This window comes from Lampetra planeri, chromosome 36 (assembly GCF_965212315.1).
Source record: "Lampetra planeri chromosome 36, kcLamPlan1.2.h2, whole genome shotgun sequence".
NCBI lineage: Eukaryota > Metazoa > Chordata > Hyperoartia > Petromyzontiformes > Petromyzontidae > Lampetra > Lampetra planeri.
The window spans coordinates 8006542-8021677 of record NC_136142.1 but is presented as its reverse complement, the minus strand read 5'-3'; the positions used below and the strand labels follow the sequence as shown (position 1 = coordinate 8021677).

General features: G+C 48.2%; 1 protein-coding gene across 5 annotated transcripts in view; it reads right to left on the bottom strand.

Annotated features, from left to right (window-relative positions):
- Positions 1-2277: 2277 nt before the first annotated feature.
- Positions 2278-15136, bottom strand: part of LOC144730750 (zinc finger protein 362-like) — a 63775-nt gene continuing 50916 nt past the window's right edge. For all 5 annotated transcript variants that reach the window (XM_078611481.1, XM_078611480.1, XM_078611479.1 and 2 more), the window contains 5 exons: positions 13172-13396; positions 11636-11714; positions 11081-11239; positions 9512-9633; positions 2278-8310 (listed from right to left, as the gene is read on the bottom strand). In XM_078611481.1, coding sequence (XP_078467607.1) covers positions 8208-8310; positions 9512-9633; positions 11081-11239; positions 11636-11714; positions 13172-13396 — 688 coding nt within the window. In that variant the 3' untranslated portion in view covers positions 2278-8207. The remainder of the gene's footprint in view (positions 8311-9511; positions 9634-11080; positions 11240-11635; positions 11715-13171; positions 13397-15136) is intronic.

Sequence of the window (15136 nt, the reverse complement as noted above, 5' to 3'; positions counted from 1 at the left end):
CTAACAGAGGGAAAGGGTTCTTACTCGTATTGAACTGATGCTGCTGAAATTTTGTGCACTCCCAAGAAGGCCTTGTTGCTGATCGGGTGTGGAAACCAAAAAACGTCTTCTGTGGAAAACACAGATACGTGGAGGAGGATGTCGCCCATCCCATTAACAATGCAGGCTCAAGCCTGCTTAGCTTCCGCATTCTCGGCAATTTGGCCAGGCAGTTTTAACGTCCCATTCGACAGCGACCTTTGACAATGGCCATTTGTGAATCCTGTGAGAGACACCTCGTCCAGGACTCAAACTCAGATTCCCGACAGTGCTGGCCATTAGGAATCCCCTTGACAGGCAACCCTTAATTAAAGCCTGTAATCAAATGTACTGAGTTGACGGTCTAACCCAGTCACCAATAACTGCACCACATTTTTAAAAAAAATTCACTAAATTGGGCTTATTCAAGCTCCAAGAAATATAATATTGCACCGGTTGACACGGAACACTTTTTTCAGGACATTTTAAAGGTCTGTCCCGAGTTTGTGCCTTTGGTGCTGTACTGCCGTCTTACAGCACTATTCTGACACAGGGTTGACGCACTGAACCCTTCGATATATTCCCAATTGAGAATTATTTGCCTGAGAATGCGACACTGATTGGACAATTATGCTTCCATTTTGGATGGGTAACAAAAAATTAACCCGTAAAAACAAAGTTTTTCACTATAAATCCTTTATATGCGTGTTCAATGGGCCACAACCCAGCCCACATTGGTCTTTGAAACGGGCGGCTAGAGTCCTCTCGTCCACTGGCTTGAGATGGCTGCCACCTATGGGTCAGATGATTGCCTGCCACCATTAAGCAATTGGTAATTAAATATAATTTTTTTTTTCCTAAAATGTTTAAAATTTTGGAAAAAATTTTTTACGAAAATAAATTGTCACGCACAACGAGTCTGTGTGCAAAACGTAAGCTCGATTGGATCACGGGAAGTGGGTTAAAAAACGACCGAAGGATTTGCACGGTCGTAAGCGCGCAAGCGCGCAAGCAAGTGAACTTAATATAAAGGATTTAAAAAGACGCACACCCAGCAACCATCTTGGGCACGTCTTGAACTCGAGATCTCAGCAGCGGTGGCTTCGTAGCTTTTCGATGGCCATTATAAAGTAAGAAATAAAATATCTCGTGAGAAGTAAATAACTCTGATTGAGTGGCATGTGACAACCATCATTCTCGTCTATGCGGAGCGAGTGGGCAAGTTGCTGCTCCCTACTGCATGGACCAGAGTTCTCTTGAAGTTAACCCGAGCGGTAGCTTCGTCATATCCACTTCCGAAAGCTGTTTTCGTTTGCCACAAATGAACCACAATAACCTTGCTGATCTCGTAGTAGGTTTTTACCCTTTTAAACTGGTACAAAACTGACACCTTTATTCAAGGCATCATGTTTGCAATAACCACAACACAAGTAGTCAAAAAAGCAAACAAAAAGAAGCAACTCTGCTTTTTTGACTACATGTGTTGTGGTTATTGCAAACATGATGCCTTGAATAAAGGTGTCAGTTTTGTACCAGTTTAAAAGGGTAAAAACCTACTACTATATATTGCCACTGGTAAAAGAGATCTCATAGAGTACTTGCTGATCTCGCCAAGGAGTATAAATCATCACGTGAACTTCGGTCATCCTCGCAGCAGCTGCTTATGAATAGCCACAGAACAAAGACGGTCACTGCATCGCGCACCTTCAGATGCGCTTCTGCGGCCGTCTGGAACGCTCTTCCTTCCGATATTTTAGGAAGCCACTAGAGCTGTGCACTTTTAGATTGGGTGGGTAAGTGAGCGAGCGAATGAGCGTGTGAAAACTACTTTCTTTACAACCGCTTTTTGTGTTTAGGTTGTTGTGCTTCCCCCCGCACCTCCGATTAGCACGGTTGGATACGTGCGGTGTGAGAGAAGTCCAACACACGTAGAGAGAGATAATCAATTCTTCATCTCGTTATGCAATACTGATGGCGCAAGAGGGATAGAATTATAGATTTGAAGCTTTCGTGACTGCAAGGATTCATACTCTTAGGTTTTTTCGGTAAAGTCACGTAGGTAAAAAATAAAATAACTGACAACTAAATAAAATCACGACGTTTCGGGCGCAACACAAGCGTCCGTCATTGGGTGGGAAAGCATGGCCTGCTGCTGATGCAGACTGTTTTACCGAAATAAAAACAAAGAGTAGGGATACAGTTACAAATACTTATTTGTTTAAAAGAGAAGGCGATGAGCAAGAAGGTTGCAACGCGGAATTTTGGTTTCTAAAATGTTTAATGATACAGGTATAACAAAACAAAGTTGTTTGCTGTTGTTATATACATTAAATGAATGCTATACATGAGACAAAAAATAGCAAATGTTACGCGTATAGTAATACAATATAAACAATGTCACAGGTACAATTACAAGCGAACACAACTTTGTTCTTTTTGTATTTTTTTTTTAAAGTCCGGTACATTTAAAAAAAAGCCATCGTATGTCCCATTTCGTAAAATACAAAGCATCTGTGGTGAGTCGAACGCTGACCCGGCGGGCGACAGACACAACTAAAAACGGTCTCAGTGAGAAATTCTGTAAAATCATGTGGTGGCTATTTTAGAAGGAAAACAACCCCCATTTACATGTTTCAGTTAAGTCTGTACAAGTGCTTGTTATATATATAGTAATTTTTTTTATTTTTGTTTAAAAAGAAACGTTAACTTGATTCCCTAACTACAGTATACTGTCAATGCATTATTAAAATGACGGGAGCGTAGTACAAATTATTATAATAATACATTGTATAATAATAATAATAGATCAGGTATACAGCACTGCAAAGGAGACACCTCTTGAGAGAAAAAAATAAAGAGAAATATACGAACACGTTTACAAAAAACGATGAAAATTATGAACCTTTCCAATGAGATGGCATATCAAGCTTGAGATTGTTAAAATTGTGCGCAAAATTGGCTTGCGACGTTTGTACGAGACTGTCGGGTTAAATTAAGTATTCTCTCAACGCGGTCAACAGCGGACGTGCCACAACGCGCGCTGGTTTTCACCGTGGCCGCGAAAGCCAGGATATGCTGTACGGCGAAAAGTCGATAAGGCAAAACACATCCACGATTGTTATCGAAAACGAAATGCTGTCGCTCATTTAAGAATTGTCGGGACACAAAACAGAAGATAGAAGCTATTACCGTAATGAAAAGGACAAACCCTTCTTGATTGAAAGAAAATACCACGAGCGTGAAACGAGGAGTTGGATATCGTGTAGGTTCTTCGCGATTGTGCTGTAGATCTCCCCCGACGCGTGTGTGCGCGTGCGTTGGGTTGTACCGCGTTGCGTTCCGCGCGTGATGTCCCGTAGTTTCATTTTGGGAAATAATCACACAAGCTCCCAGAGCGGGGAGTGAAACGCCCAGTACAGCAAGATTGAACAACACGCGGCACAACTCAAAAAACATGCCGGAGAATTCAAACTTAAAAAAAAAAAATGTCATTTGGACCGAGCGTTCTTAGCTCCCGTGATTGAAATTTTTTCTTTTGAAATTCGTTTTAAACCGAGCGGGAAAAGAAGTAATTGCACGGCAGTTTGTGAATTTGTACTTTAAAACAATAATTTAGGAAAATCCATAAAGTGAATAGGTAACTCTCAATGTGATCGATAAAACCGAACGACTGCAAATCGCACAATCGTTACCTGCTAACTTCTTAAAACAGTATTTTTAGTGAAGTGAACTTTAGTGAAATTGTCTTTTTATTTGAAATAAAAAAAACACTTTGCATACCCCTCCGTATATATATTGCAACAGTTGTATCTGTAAAATGACACAGATCCAAAAACATGTTCACAGAAAGTGAGAATATTTTTTTTTTTAATCCGTTCGGGAGTTTCCTTCTCATTATTTAAGCTCTCTTTCAAAGCTCGCCCCCTCCCCTACCCTCAATACTGTACAGAGCTATGTGCAATGTAACAACACTTTTTCTCTATATTCATTAGTCCACTGTGAGCCCGTGTGTCCGCATAAAAAAAAATCAGGGGGGAAAAAAAACAGCGGTAGCGGCGGGTGGTGGGGAAGTATCGTAAAAATATGCAGGAAAAAGTCACTCTCCTACTTTTTCAATCGAAAGCACGGTTCAAGGATGCCCGTTTTTACTTCTGCCGGATAAGAAAGTGTGCTCAATTTGCCGCATTATTAGCGAGTCGATGTCAACGGCGCGCGGTGAGAGTTTTACTACAGCATCCGACGCTTTTAAACGCGTGACATTTCAAGAGTGAATGCTTCCGACGATTTTTTTTTTCAATTGTCGACGCCAGCGGAATAAAAGAAACACAATAAAAGAAATACAGTAATATGAATGCGAGGGGACTTTCTCCCATGCTTACATCGAAGAAAACACACCTCAACTTTCGCGAGATCGCAACGAGATTTGGACTCCTTTTGCCGGAGAATAAAAACGCTTCGGTTCGTCGTCGTTGGCGCCAGCGACCTCCAAGGTCCCCCCCCCACCCGCCACCGGACGCAAAAGAGAGGCTGTCGCTAAATAAATGAAGTCGCTTTATCGGCAAAAAAAACATTTGGCACTGTCGAGGCAGTAGTATGGTTATACAAAAAAAAAAGGACCTAAAATTACGTCGGATGTATCGATGTTGTCGCTCACGAGGAGAACCCGCTCCCAATAAATCGCACCCACCTCCCCTCCTGCCGCTCGGGAAGCTGCTAACGTGAGGTCTGCGTGAGGCCTCGTCTCCCCCCAACCGGCTTCTCGCCACCCCACGGCGACGAATCATCGCAGATTATCTACTAGCCGAGGCGAGATCGGTGAAAGGAGATGCACGCACGCACGCTTCGATTTCATCAACGATGCGGAAGGGGGGCGGGGAGCGGGATAACGGTTGGCAGAGCGGAAAAAATCACGGTAAAGTAACACGAAACCAAACTTCAGCACCCGGGCATTTAGGCGTTTCTACTCCGGCGAAAGCGACTTTCTGCGTCTCTCGTCACATTGCTCCCGAACGTTTGTTCCCGAACGTTTGTTGGAAACGTTAAAAGCGCACGCACGCACGCACGCACGCGTCATACTGACTTCCGAGACGAAACGAGCACCTCTTTTGCTGGCGGGGGTGGAGGGGGATCGGGGGAAGAGAGACATGAGAAACCCTGCACACACACACGCGCGCAGGTCTCCTGCTACCCATCGCACCTTCTCTCACTGCCCGTTGAGCTGGGTGGGACCAAGCAAGGGAGGGTGCCGCACGTGTGACTGCCAACACTGATAGAGGCTTGTCCAGTCTCACACTGGTGAAAACCAACGCATTGGTTGAACACAATAGCCATGCCAATGTGGCATTTCTTTTCTCTCTCGCTCGCTCTCTCTAGCCAACACACACGGTACGTAAAAAAAACCACAACCCCTTTCCTCACTTCATATATACTTTTTTTTTATATATGTACAGGAACAGCCATGCAAAACCATCTTATACACCATATTAGTGGGATTATTAAAGTATAAATGCAGTTTTATAATCTACATACCTCATATCTTACAATATACTAATGTATAGCCAATAGTGCTATTGTAAAAATATTATTGTAATCATAATAATTATGCACAAAAAAAGCTTAATGGAAACGCAAAAAATTATTCGTAATTATCGACTTTAGTCGGAGATAAGCGAGGAGGGTGGGGGGAGTACTTTTGCTCAAATTTCTCGTTAAACGCTCAGTATGTATTGACTTTGAAGGCCACTCAGTCTAAAATATAACTTTGAGAAGTGACAGTCATCGCACGCACCATCACCGTTTTGTTTCCTTTCCATATACGCGAGGCACGCTTATTCGTGCACAGTATTTAATCATCGAAAAACGGGCACTAAAAATTATAATGTGAGCTCTCGATCCGAATCGAAAAAACAAGTTGTAACTCGATATTTTCTCTCAAATGAAAAAAGAAATATAGCAAAAAAAAAACAAGACGGCTCCACATGAACGAAACGAAGCTCTCTCTCTGCCTCTTGTTGCAACGTCGGCGTGACGTTAAGTTAAAAAAGAAAAAAAACCACACGCGAGAACGATGAACCTCTTCGGTAAAACGCAAGGTTCGGTTTAAAAAAGATGGGCGCGCCTTCGGTACCCAGAGGTTTCTGCATCCGTCGTAGTAAAAGTACAAACTGGGGTCACGGCAAAATTGTACAAGGGGGGGGGGGGTCGAGTTAAAATCACCGGTCGGCCGCTTCCTCTGAAGTAACCGCGATAGCTGACCGATGTTTGTAAAAACACCAAAACCAATCACACCTTTGCCTTTCAGCTCGGTTCCAAAATGAAATGTTTTATATATATATACTTTGTATATGTTAAAACTGCCGCCCCCCCCCCTCCACACACACACGACTTAATTTATCCACGTGTACCGACAATGGGGGACGAGTGTTAGGGGGGGGGGGGGTGGAAGCCGTGTGTGGGGGTGGACAATTTGAGACGAAAGCCGCTCCCCCCTCCGTCCGTGATCATCGCGGCCCACGGGACGAGTCACGGGTCCCGGCGGGGGAAGTGCGGTTTCAACCGTCACGTCTCATCTATATGTCGCTCTCATTTCAGGAGCGACCTGGCGATCGCAAGCGACAGCTCAAACGAAGCGGCTTATTCGTCACGTCAAAAATTTATAGCAGCCAAATAATCTGAACCAAACGTTGATTGTAAATGTGGATGGAGGGGGTTTAACCGGCGGAGCTGGAGAAAAAATCCAAGCAACCACGGGGTGAACATGCAAACTCCAAATATACAGCAGGCGTCAGGATCGTGATCGAACCCATGACCTCCCGTATACCAGGCGAAGTAGTTAACATCTCGCCGCGCCGTGGCGTGACCCGTCTCTCTCTCTTGTCGCGCGCATCACGGCGACAGTCAGGCCAGTGGGCAAGGATAGGTAAACCATCGCATGCCCGACAAGACTTAACGAGCGAACTGGGACACCTTTTTTCACTAAACCTTCACAGCGGCTGCTTGTGCAATGGGAAAGAGAATCCACTGGGTCCGTAATGTGCGCATTGAAGTCGCGTAGACACGATCTTTACGGTTGAGGAGAGGATTGGCGGCAAACGTAGCTTCTCTTGGGACCGACGAATCGAGAAAACAAAAACTCGGCACGTAACTCATCTTCGGCAAGCGGGTCATGTCGTCTATCGGCGAAAAACCAAAACCGAGAACGTGACAGTAAATATGAATCCATCAGTTAATACAGTTATAGTCGTCCTGTCATTGATCACAGTGGCAGTTATCAAGCGAAGAGAATATGTCTAAAATAAAATTATAACCACGTAATGTTCACGTTAAACCTTTAAAAGAGTGGGAACCTTGCTGCCGGAGTGGGCACTGCTTAGCGCTGCTCACCCGACACTTATGTACAAAACCGGTTGACGGGCGCCACTGCCGTTGGATGGCAGCGGCCTCCCTTTAGCTGCCGTCAGGATGTGAACTTGTCCCAAAGTGTTCGGTGGTGGAAGGACAGTGGAGGGGGGGCGGGAGAGTGGAGTGTGGTGGGAGTCGAGTGGCGAGGACGCGCGAACATTTTTTTGCGCCTCGAAATTTCTCCCGCCGCGCATCGTGCTTTGACAACGATACACACATTTTTTTTTCTTTCAAAGTCACACCGAGCCGTACGGAAACGCGCGACCCCGAGTCAGGCAAGCAGGCACGTGCGTCTACGCTCCACATTGCGCTCAAGTTTTCACGTTCACCGAAGTCTTTTTTTTCAACACGATGCCGGTTGCGGCGACGGGGTGTAGAGTTGTTTTTTTCGGGGGGGGAGGGGGGGGTTGGTTTGCGGTGAAAGTGCGAGGGAGAGGAGGAGTCTTGCCTTCGGCGTCCGTAAAAGTCCAAGCGTGTGCGCATAAGCGTCCTCTCGTTTTTTGCAGGTCTTCGGCGACGAGAGGCAAAACGTTCGGGTTCGCCCGCCGCCGCCACTGCCACCAACCACTCTGGCGATCGCGCCCTACGCACGTCGGGTGAGCGGGTTTCGTATCCGTCCATCCGGGAAGGACAGAACTACGGAAAAATACGTTTGGCCGAGACGTGGGAGGAGGGGAGGAGGAGGTGGGAGTGGTCGTGGGGTAGAGGCTAAGGGGCTAGAGGCAGGGCACCACTGGGAGGGTAAAGGGGCGAGGGTCAAAGGGAAGGGGAGGGAGGGTGCTTGAAGCTTACATCACGTGATAAAAGGAGTGCGTCACATGACACATCTCAGACTTGCAGTGAATGTCGCTCACATGACTGACGTTGCTCCTATTCAAGTCACATGATTTTCTAGAAAACAAAGAAAGTGGAAGTTTAAAAAAAAAATTAGTAAAATGGCAAGCAGACAGGTTCGGTAATTCATCACATGATGTCGTATAATTGTCTCATGCCTGTGCTGGAACACATTTCTCCCCCACCCCCCCGCCCCGATTTATATCAAGTCTCCCACCCACCCCTCCTTCAAATTTAACGACAATGATGATCGTCTACTGCGTGACTTTTAACGCTCAACAACCCTAGCCGTTCAATACGCAACTTAAAACAAATGTCGTGGTTGGGGGGGGGGCGGGCGGGCGGGGGGGGTCACGTAACTGCCTTCACCGTCCAATGGGCTTCCGGTAAACGACAAACAACATTACCTTGCGTATGCCGATGCACGAAATGATGGGAAATATATATATATAAAATAGTTAAAATAGTAAATGCAACGGACGGTCAAAATATTTATAGATTGTTTTAACAGCAGGCGGTTTGTGTTCGCCCGAGCGTACTTGTACAAATAAGTAAGGAGAGGGATTGTCTTCAAAACGTTGGCAAACTATGAACTCGCTACCTTCCCCCGCTGGAGGCTGCCGATGCACGATTTACAACAAAATGTTCCAAATATCCATGGTAACAATTCAACAAAGTGCTCCTCCTTACTTCTCTTTATTATTTTGACGAAGTGATAATAAAAAAAAACGGGTCGAGGGGTGATGGGGGCACACGGCGAGTCAAGGGAATCTTTTTGTGTTTTAAGTAACTTTCGTGGCACGTGCGTTCAAAAAGACTTATCGACCAACACGCGACAAAATCGGCACCGAGTGATAAACGTGTGTGTGCGCTGCAGTTAGCGTATCATCATCATCACCGTTATTTGTAACCATTAGTTCGTTACCGATACAAGGCATGCGGCGGGCCTTTAATGAAACGGCAACGCAAAGAAAAGTCAAGCAGAGAGTCAATCTGCGCGGCGTGCATTTGCGGCGGCAGGGGAGAAGCGGAGGGATCGGGGGGGGTAGGGTTCCGGGAGGGGAGGGGGGTCAGTGGAGAGGGGAGGGATGCTGTCACGAGTCTCTGGCTCGTGTCTGGGGTGGGTTGGATTGGGGTGGGGGGGACAGAGGGGTGGGTGGGGGGAGGAGGTCAGGGGTGGGGGCGGCATTGAGCGAGAGAGTGAGAGAGCGAGCGAGCAGGTGAGACAGGTGAGGAAGGTGGGTGGTGCGGGAGTCACATGATGGGCAGGCGGATAGGACAGGGCGGGGAGTCCGGGTTGGGGGGCGGAGACTGGTGCCCCGACGCGGCGCTGGGGTCCAGGCCCGAGTGCTTGCTCATGTGCTTCACCAGGTACGTCTCCTGTGGACACCAACACGGAAAGAGAGGGGGGGGGGGGGGAAGCGGGCAGGGAAACAAATTATAGGAGAGGGAGGGAGGTGAGAACAGAAGAGCAGGGAGGTGAAAACATTTTAAAGCATTCAGATGAATGAGGAAGATCGAAGGAACGGAAGGGAGGATGGAGCAAAGGGAACAAAAATTCGGGAGAGGTGGGGGAGGGAGAAGAGAAGAAATGGAAGAAAGAGGGCATCAGAGAAGAGTGATGTAAGATGGAGAGATAAGAAACGTGAGGATAGTCAACGAGGTGAGGGATGGAGATTGAAAAAAATAGAGGAGAGAGAGAGGGGGACAGAGAGGATGTAGCACAAACGCCAATGGAAATGCACTCTCTGGCAAGTCAGCAAAAGTTACACCAGCCTCTCGCTCGCTCGCTAAAATATAAACGAAGGTGTGACGAACACAGCGACACACATGGGCAACAAACAACAATGCTGGTGCTCGTCAAGAAAGTTACCAACCAACCCTGCTGCGACTCGTGTAACACCCCCGACCCTGTTGCAACTAATCCAGCACGCTAACCTTGCCGCAGTCGACCATTCCTGGGCGTCACGGTGACGAGATGTTAACTACCTCGCCCAGTATGCAGGAGGTCGTGGGTTTCATCCCAACCCTGACGCCTGCTGTTTGCGTGTATCTCTCCCTGCGATCATGTGGATTTTTCTCTGGGTCCCCCGTTTTTCCCTCCACATTTAGAAACACGGGTTTTAAAGCATTTGGCTGCTTTAGATTTCCACGCAATAAGCCACTTCGTTGAGCTATCATTTGTGGTAGCCAGGTCGCTTCTGAAAACAGAGGCTATATAGCTCGGTGGAGCCTTACCTGCTAAAATAAAATATAGTTTAGTTGGTTCCGGAGCCCTCTCGTCGAGGGCCAGGACACCTCGAATTTGGCACCAAGCTCTTGAACCATGATGCCGCCGCCGCCATCACGTGCGAGAACAGCACCAAGCGTCGCAACCCTACCGCATCTTATTCACACGCACCCTATCGCTGCTGCAACTCGAACTCTATATTTATTTTACCAGGTAAGGCGCCACTGAGCTGTAGAGCTCTTTTTCAGAAGCGACCTTTGCCACGAATGACAGCTCAACGTAGTGGCATAACAGGTGGAAATTTACGGCAGCCAAATACTCTGAACGCACGTTTCTAAATGTGGAGGGAAGAACCGGAGGGCACAGAGAAAAATCCACACGACCACGGGGAGAGAGAGAGACACGCAAACTCCAAAGATACAGCAGCAGGCGTCAGGGTCAGGATCGAACCCCACGACCTCCTGTAGACCAGACGAGGTAGTTTAACATCTCGCCAAACTTCCTCTACTTCTGCATCAACATAAGAACTCGGCCACGTGGTACAGCGGACCTCTCCGCCGCCGCCGCGACGGCGACGAACTGCGCGCGTGCACTGACCGAGGTGTAAGCCCTGCCGCAGATGTTGCAGCAGTAGGCCTTGGCGTGCTTGACGGCGTGTGTTGCCAGGTGGATCTGTAGCGAGGACGAGTCGGTGTATGCGCGGTAGCAGTTGGGGCACTTGTACGGCTTGTCCTTGTTGTGCTGCCGCTGGTGGGACTGCACGCGCCACGCGACGGGGGGGGGGGGGCCGGGCCGGAAGAGCAGGGTGGGGGGGGGCACGAGGGAGGAGAGAAGGGAGGTGGAAGGAGGGAACGGAGAGAGGGCGAGACGCTCGAGGGACAGCTCCCACACCTGTGGTGACCGCTCGATAACAGAACCTGACACAATGCCAAAGATCCCCGTCCCGCTGCGTAGCCTCTAACATGAGCTAGCGTTGTTGGCGAGCGCCTATTAAGGCCGACACGGCACATGAGGTCAGGGTGGGTGGGTGGCCAGCAACACACGGCACCAGGCACTCAATTCAGGCCGAGTCATGCTAGGGCAGTCCCAGAAGCGGTTCAGATATTCGTCACCAATGTTGTCCGTGTAATTTCTGAGACCGCACCAACTTGCCTGAAGGTTGGAGAGCTGGGTGAAGGCCTTGTCACAGCCGGGGTGAGCGCACTTGTAAGGCCGATCACCTGTGTGGATTCTGCAGCGCACACAAGACACGCGAGACAATTGTACACGGTGGCAAGACGGTGGTGGCACGTGCGGTGACACAACCAAAGAGGGGCGCCGCTGGAGGTATGACGACGATGATTTACGGGAGAAAAAACTGGAAGGGAAGTGAGCAAGAGGTTGTAGAGACAATGAGCAGTTGAACGGGACTTTCCATGGTAACATGCTGAACACTGCAAGAGATGCAATGGATCCGTCATGGGAATGAACCCTCGGTTACGAGGACGACACTTGAGAAGGCAGCAGAGACTTTAAAGATGCACTCCAAAACCAATTGGTGTCGCTTGTATCAGTGCACACCCAGAAGGCACGGGTTGGGTTTTCAAGGGAAGTCTGGGAGCCGAGTATCAACCACTAGTCTACAATGTGACGTGTATCTTGGTCTATCAATTGACCGCTGGAAGCAAAGGCGATCCCCCAAACCCCCATTGGTCATTGCAGGTCCGGTCATATATCACTTGCTGCCGATGTGTGGCTTTGAACCGAACTCGGCTTAGGCAGGTTCATAGCGCAGTGCGCGAACCACTAACACCGGCTCCACCCTGAAAGAATTGCACGACGCAGATGATTCTGCAAGGGAGAAGGGAAGAGAATGGAAGGAACAGGAGGGGCCCATGGACCGATTGACTTGCAAACACATTATTGTGCAGAGAGACAATCAAGTTTATCTACTAGGCGGTGACGCAGCTCAGTAGCAGCGGGCGGTTGCCACTTGTTGCAGAGTTTCACAGTTCTAACCCGGTGGCTGCCATGGTTATCACTGTGGCAGTATCAACCGTAAAGTACACTGCGTCTGCTACACAGTGGGCATTCGAGATCCCCTGCGCGTGTGGGCCATTGTTTGGCGGTGCCACGGCCCAAATTTGCCAAATAAAATAAAAAATCCTCACAAACTACTCAAATGGGATACACACAACAGCAACTATCGCCCGCCTCGCCTTGCTGGTAGACTAACGCACGATGCAGGCCAGGTTCCGAGTCACCTCGTGACGCACAGGTACAGCAGCTGCCACTGGGGGTGTCCGATATAATATGGCTGATATAAAACTAAACTATTTGTATTTTACCAGGTAAGGCCCAAATACTCTCAACGCGTAGACGCTGATTCTAAATGTGGAGGGAAAAACCGGAGGGCCCAGAGAAAAATCCACGCGACCACGGGGAGAGAGACACCGCAAGCTCCAAATGTACATGCCGTCAGGGTCGGGATCGAACCCACAACTTCCTGTATAGCAGGCGAGGTAGTTAACATGGGGCGCCACGGTGGCGAGAAAGAGAGAGAGATGAAACGTGACGCAAAGCCGCACGCAAGGCGCTCCCGAGACACAATCTCGCGCGAAGGCGTCGACCCGTCGCCGCCGTCTCTCGTTCGCCACCTAGGAGATGCGAACGAGCAGCACGCAAAAAAGCCACCCCCCGCCCACGCACCGCGTGTGCTGCTGCAGGTGCGACAGCTGGCGGAAGGCCTTCTCGCAGTAGGAGCAGTGGTAGGGCCTCACGCCCGAGTGGATGCGTAGATGCTGAGCCAGGTACGAGGCGTTGGCAAACGACTTGGAGCAGTGCGGGCACTTGTGCGGCTTGCCCTCCGTGTGCGACTTGGCGTGCGTCTGCATCTCCGACTTGGTGAAGAAGGTCAGGGGGCACATCTTGCACCTGCCCACCGGGGGCGTCGTTGTCGTCGTCGTCGTCGTCGCGGGGACCACCCGCCGCGGCGGTTGGCGATTGGTCGGGAGGAGACGTTCGTTGTCGTTATGGGGTTGTGCGAGGGAGCAGAGGTTGCGGATTTGTTTTGTTTAGATGGAATTGGTTGGATCGGTAGGGGTGTCCGTGAGCGTCCGTGCGCAGAGATGGGTGGATGGGTTCGGTTGGGGTTGCGGATGGGGTTTAGGGGAGAAGAGAGTGACAAAGAGACACAGAAGTAAGAAGGACATTCTATACAATTCATTAACATGATGAGCACCCAACCACTCTTATTATTGTTGTGAGAAAGTAACAATTCAATAGGCATGTAAACACTCACACCACCAGCAATTTAATTAATTCTCACCATTGTCTCATTCTTATTGTCACTCATTCATCCCTTTGTTCCATTTGCCTCAAGGTAACATTTCTCTCTATTCAGGGTTACAATTTGATTCAGTAAGATGCTTTTTATCCATATTTTTTCTGGCTTTGCGTCTATTCATTCACACATTGCATTTGCCTTACTTATGCTGTTTTGTTCGTCCCCGTTTGCCTAAATATAACGTTAGCATATACATATCCATGATCTAACCAAATAATTAATAATTTATTAATCAAGGCATCGTGACATGCCTCCATGGCAGCGATTCTAAGCACTCCTTAAAGATTATGACGTATGTATCGAGAAATGTGCGTAATAAAACAAGACCAATTTAATATTTCAATGTGAAATAAATGATTTCAGATCGTTTCACATTCAGGTCAGTTCATTATATTACCCACAATCCACGAGGACAGCACAAAATACATGTCGCTTAACAACACACTGAGCGAGGGGGTTGAGCAGTGGCGCAGCGGTTCAACACCCAATGCTACCAAACCGGAAACCTGAGTTCGATCACAGGCCATGACTAGCATCAATGGCGAGTGATCGTTATAAACTGGTCCTGGGCCTCCCCCCGCCCCGCCTCTTTGACCAATCTGCACTGACCAGCGTAGTAAAGTTCGGTCGCACAACCTCCATGACTAACAGTGCGCAGGGAAGGGGCCTTCTCTACAAGTAGACTGACACAGAAGGGCTGTTAAACATTATGGAATATTATTTAAATGTAATAAACAGGTCGTGGGATTTGCAGCTATAGTGGACCGCCACTAACGCCCCCCCAATGGCTGATACATGGACAAAGCGTCGACATTTATCTCCTGCATGTCTTCGCCGCGTCAAGGTAGAAATAAAAGTTGGTGGTACAAAACAGGGCTTTGCTTTTACCAGTGTCCTGAACTTGATCCAAATCGGGTTAAAAGCATAGCAACCAGCAGTCACAGAGCATGGCGAGGGCATCTTTCAAAACTTGCATGTGCACCACCACGCAGAAAGATTATAAACATCATACGAAGAGCATGTTTTTTGTTTTTTTTACCAGTGAGCTAACTAAATAAATGGGACTCTCGTAGAGTGTTGCTTTAAATAAACGTCCTTTTACCTAACTAGGGGAAGGAGTAGATGATGCTCGCTTATAACTTTTGCTAGTGTAGACGTGGGGATTCTGTAGCTACTCAAAACATAACACTTGGTTCTACTCTGCAGTGCGCATTTGATATTTCTCCAAAATGTCCAACAACAATACATTTGACGACCAAGGGGGGCACTCGGTGGCCTATCCTCGCAGCGCAGGCAATTATTTTCCCGGGACGCAAATCATCGTCCAT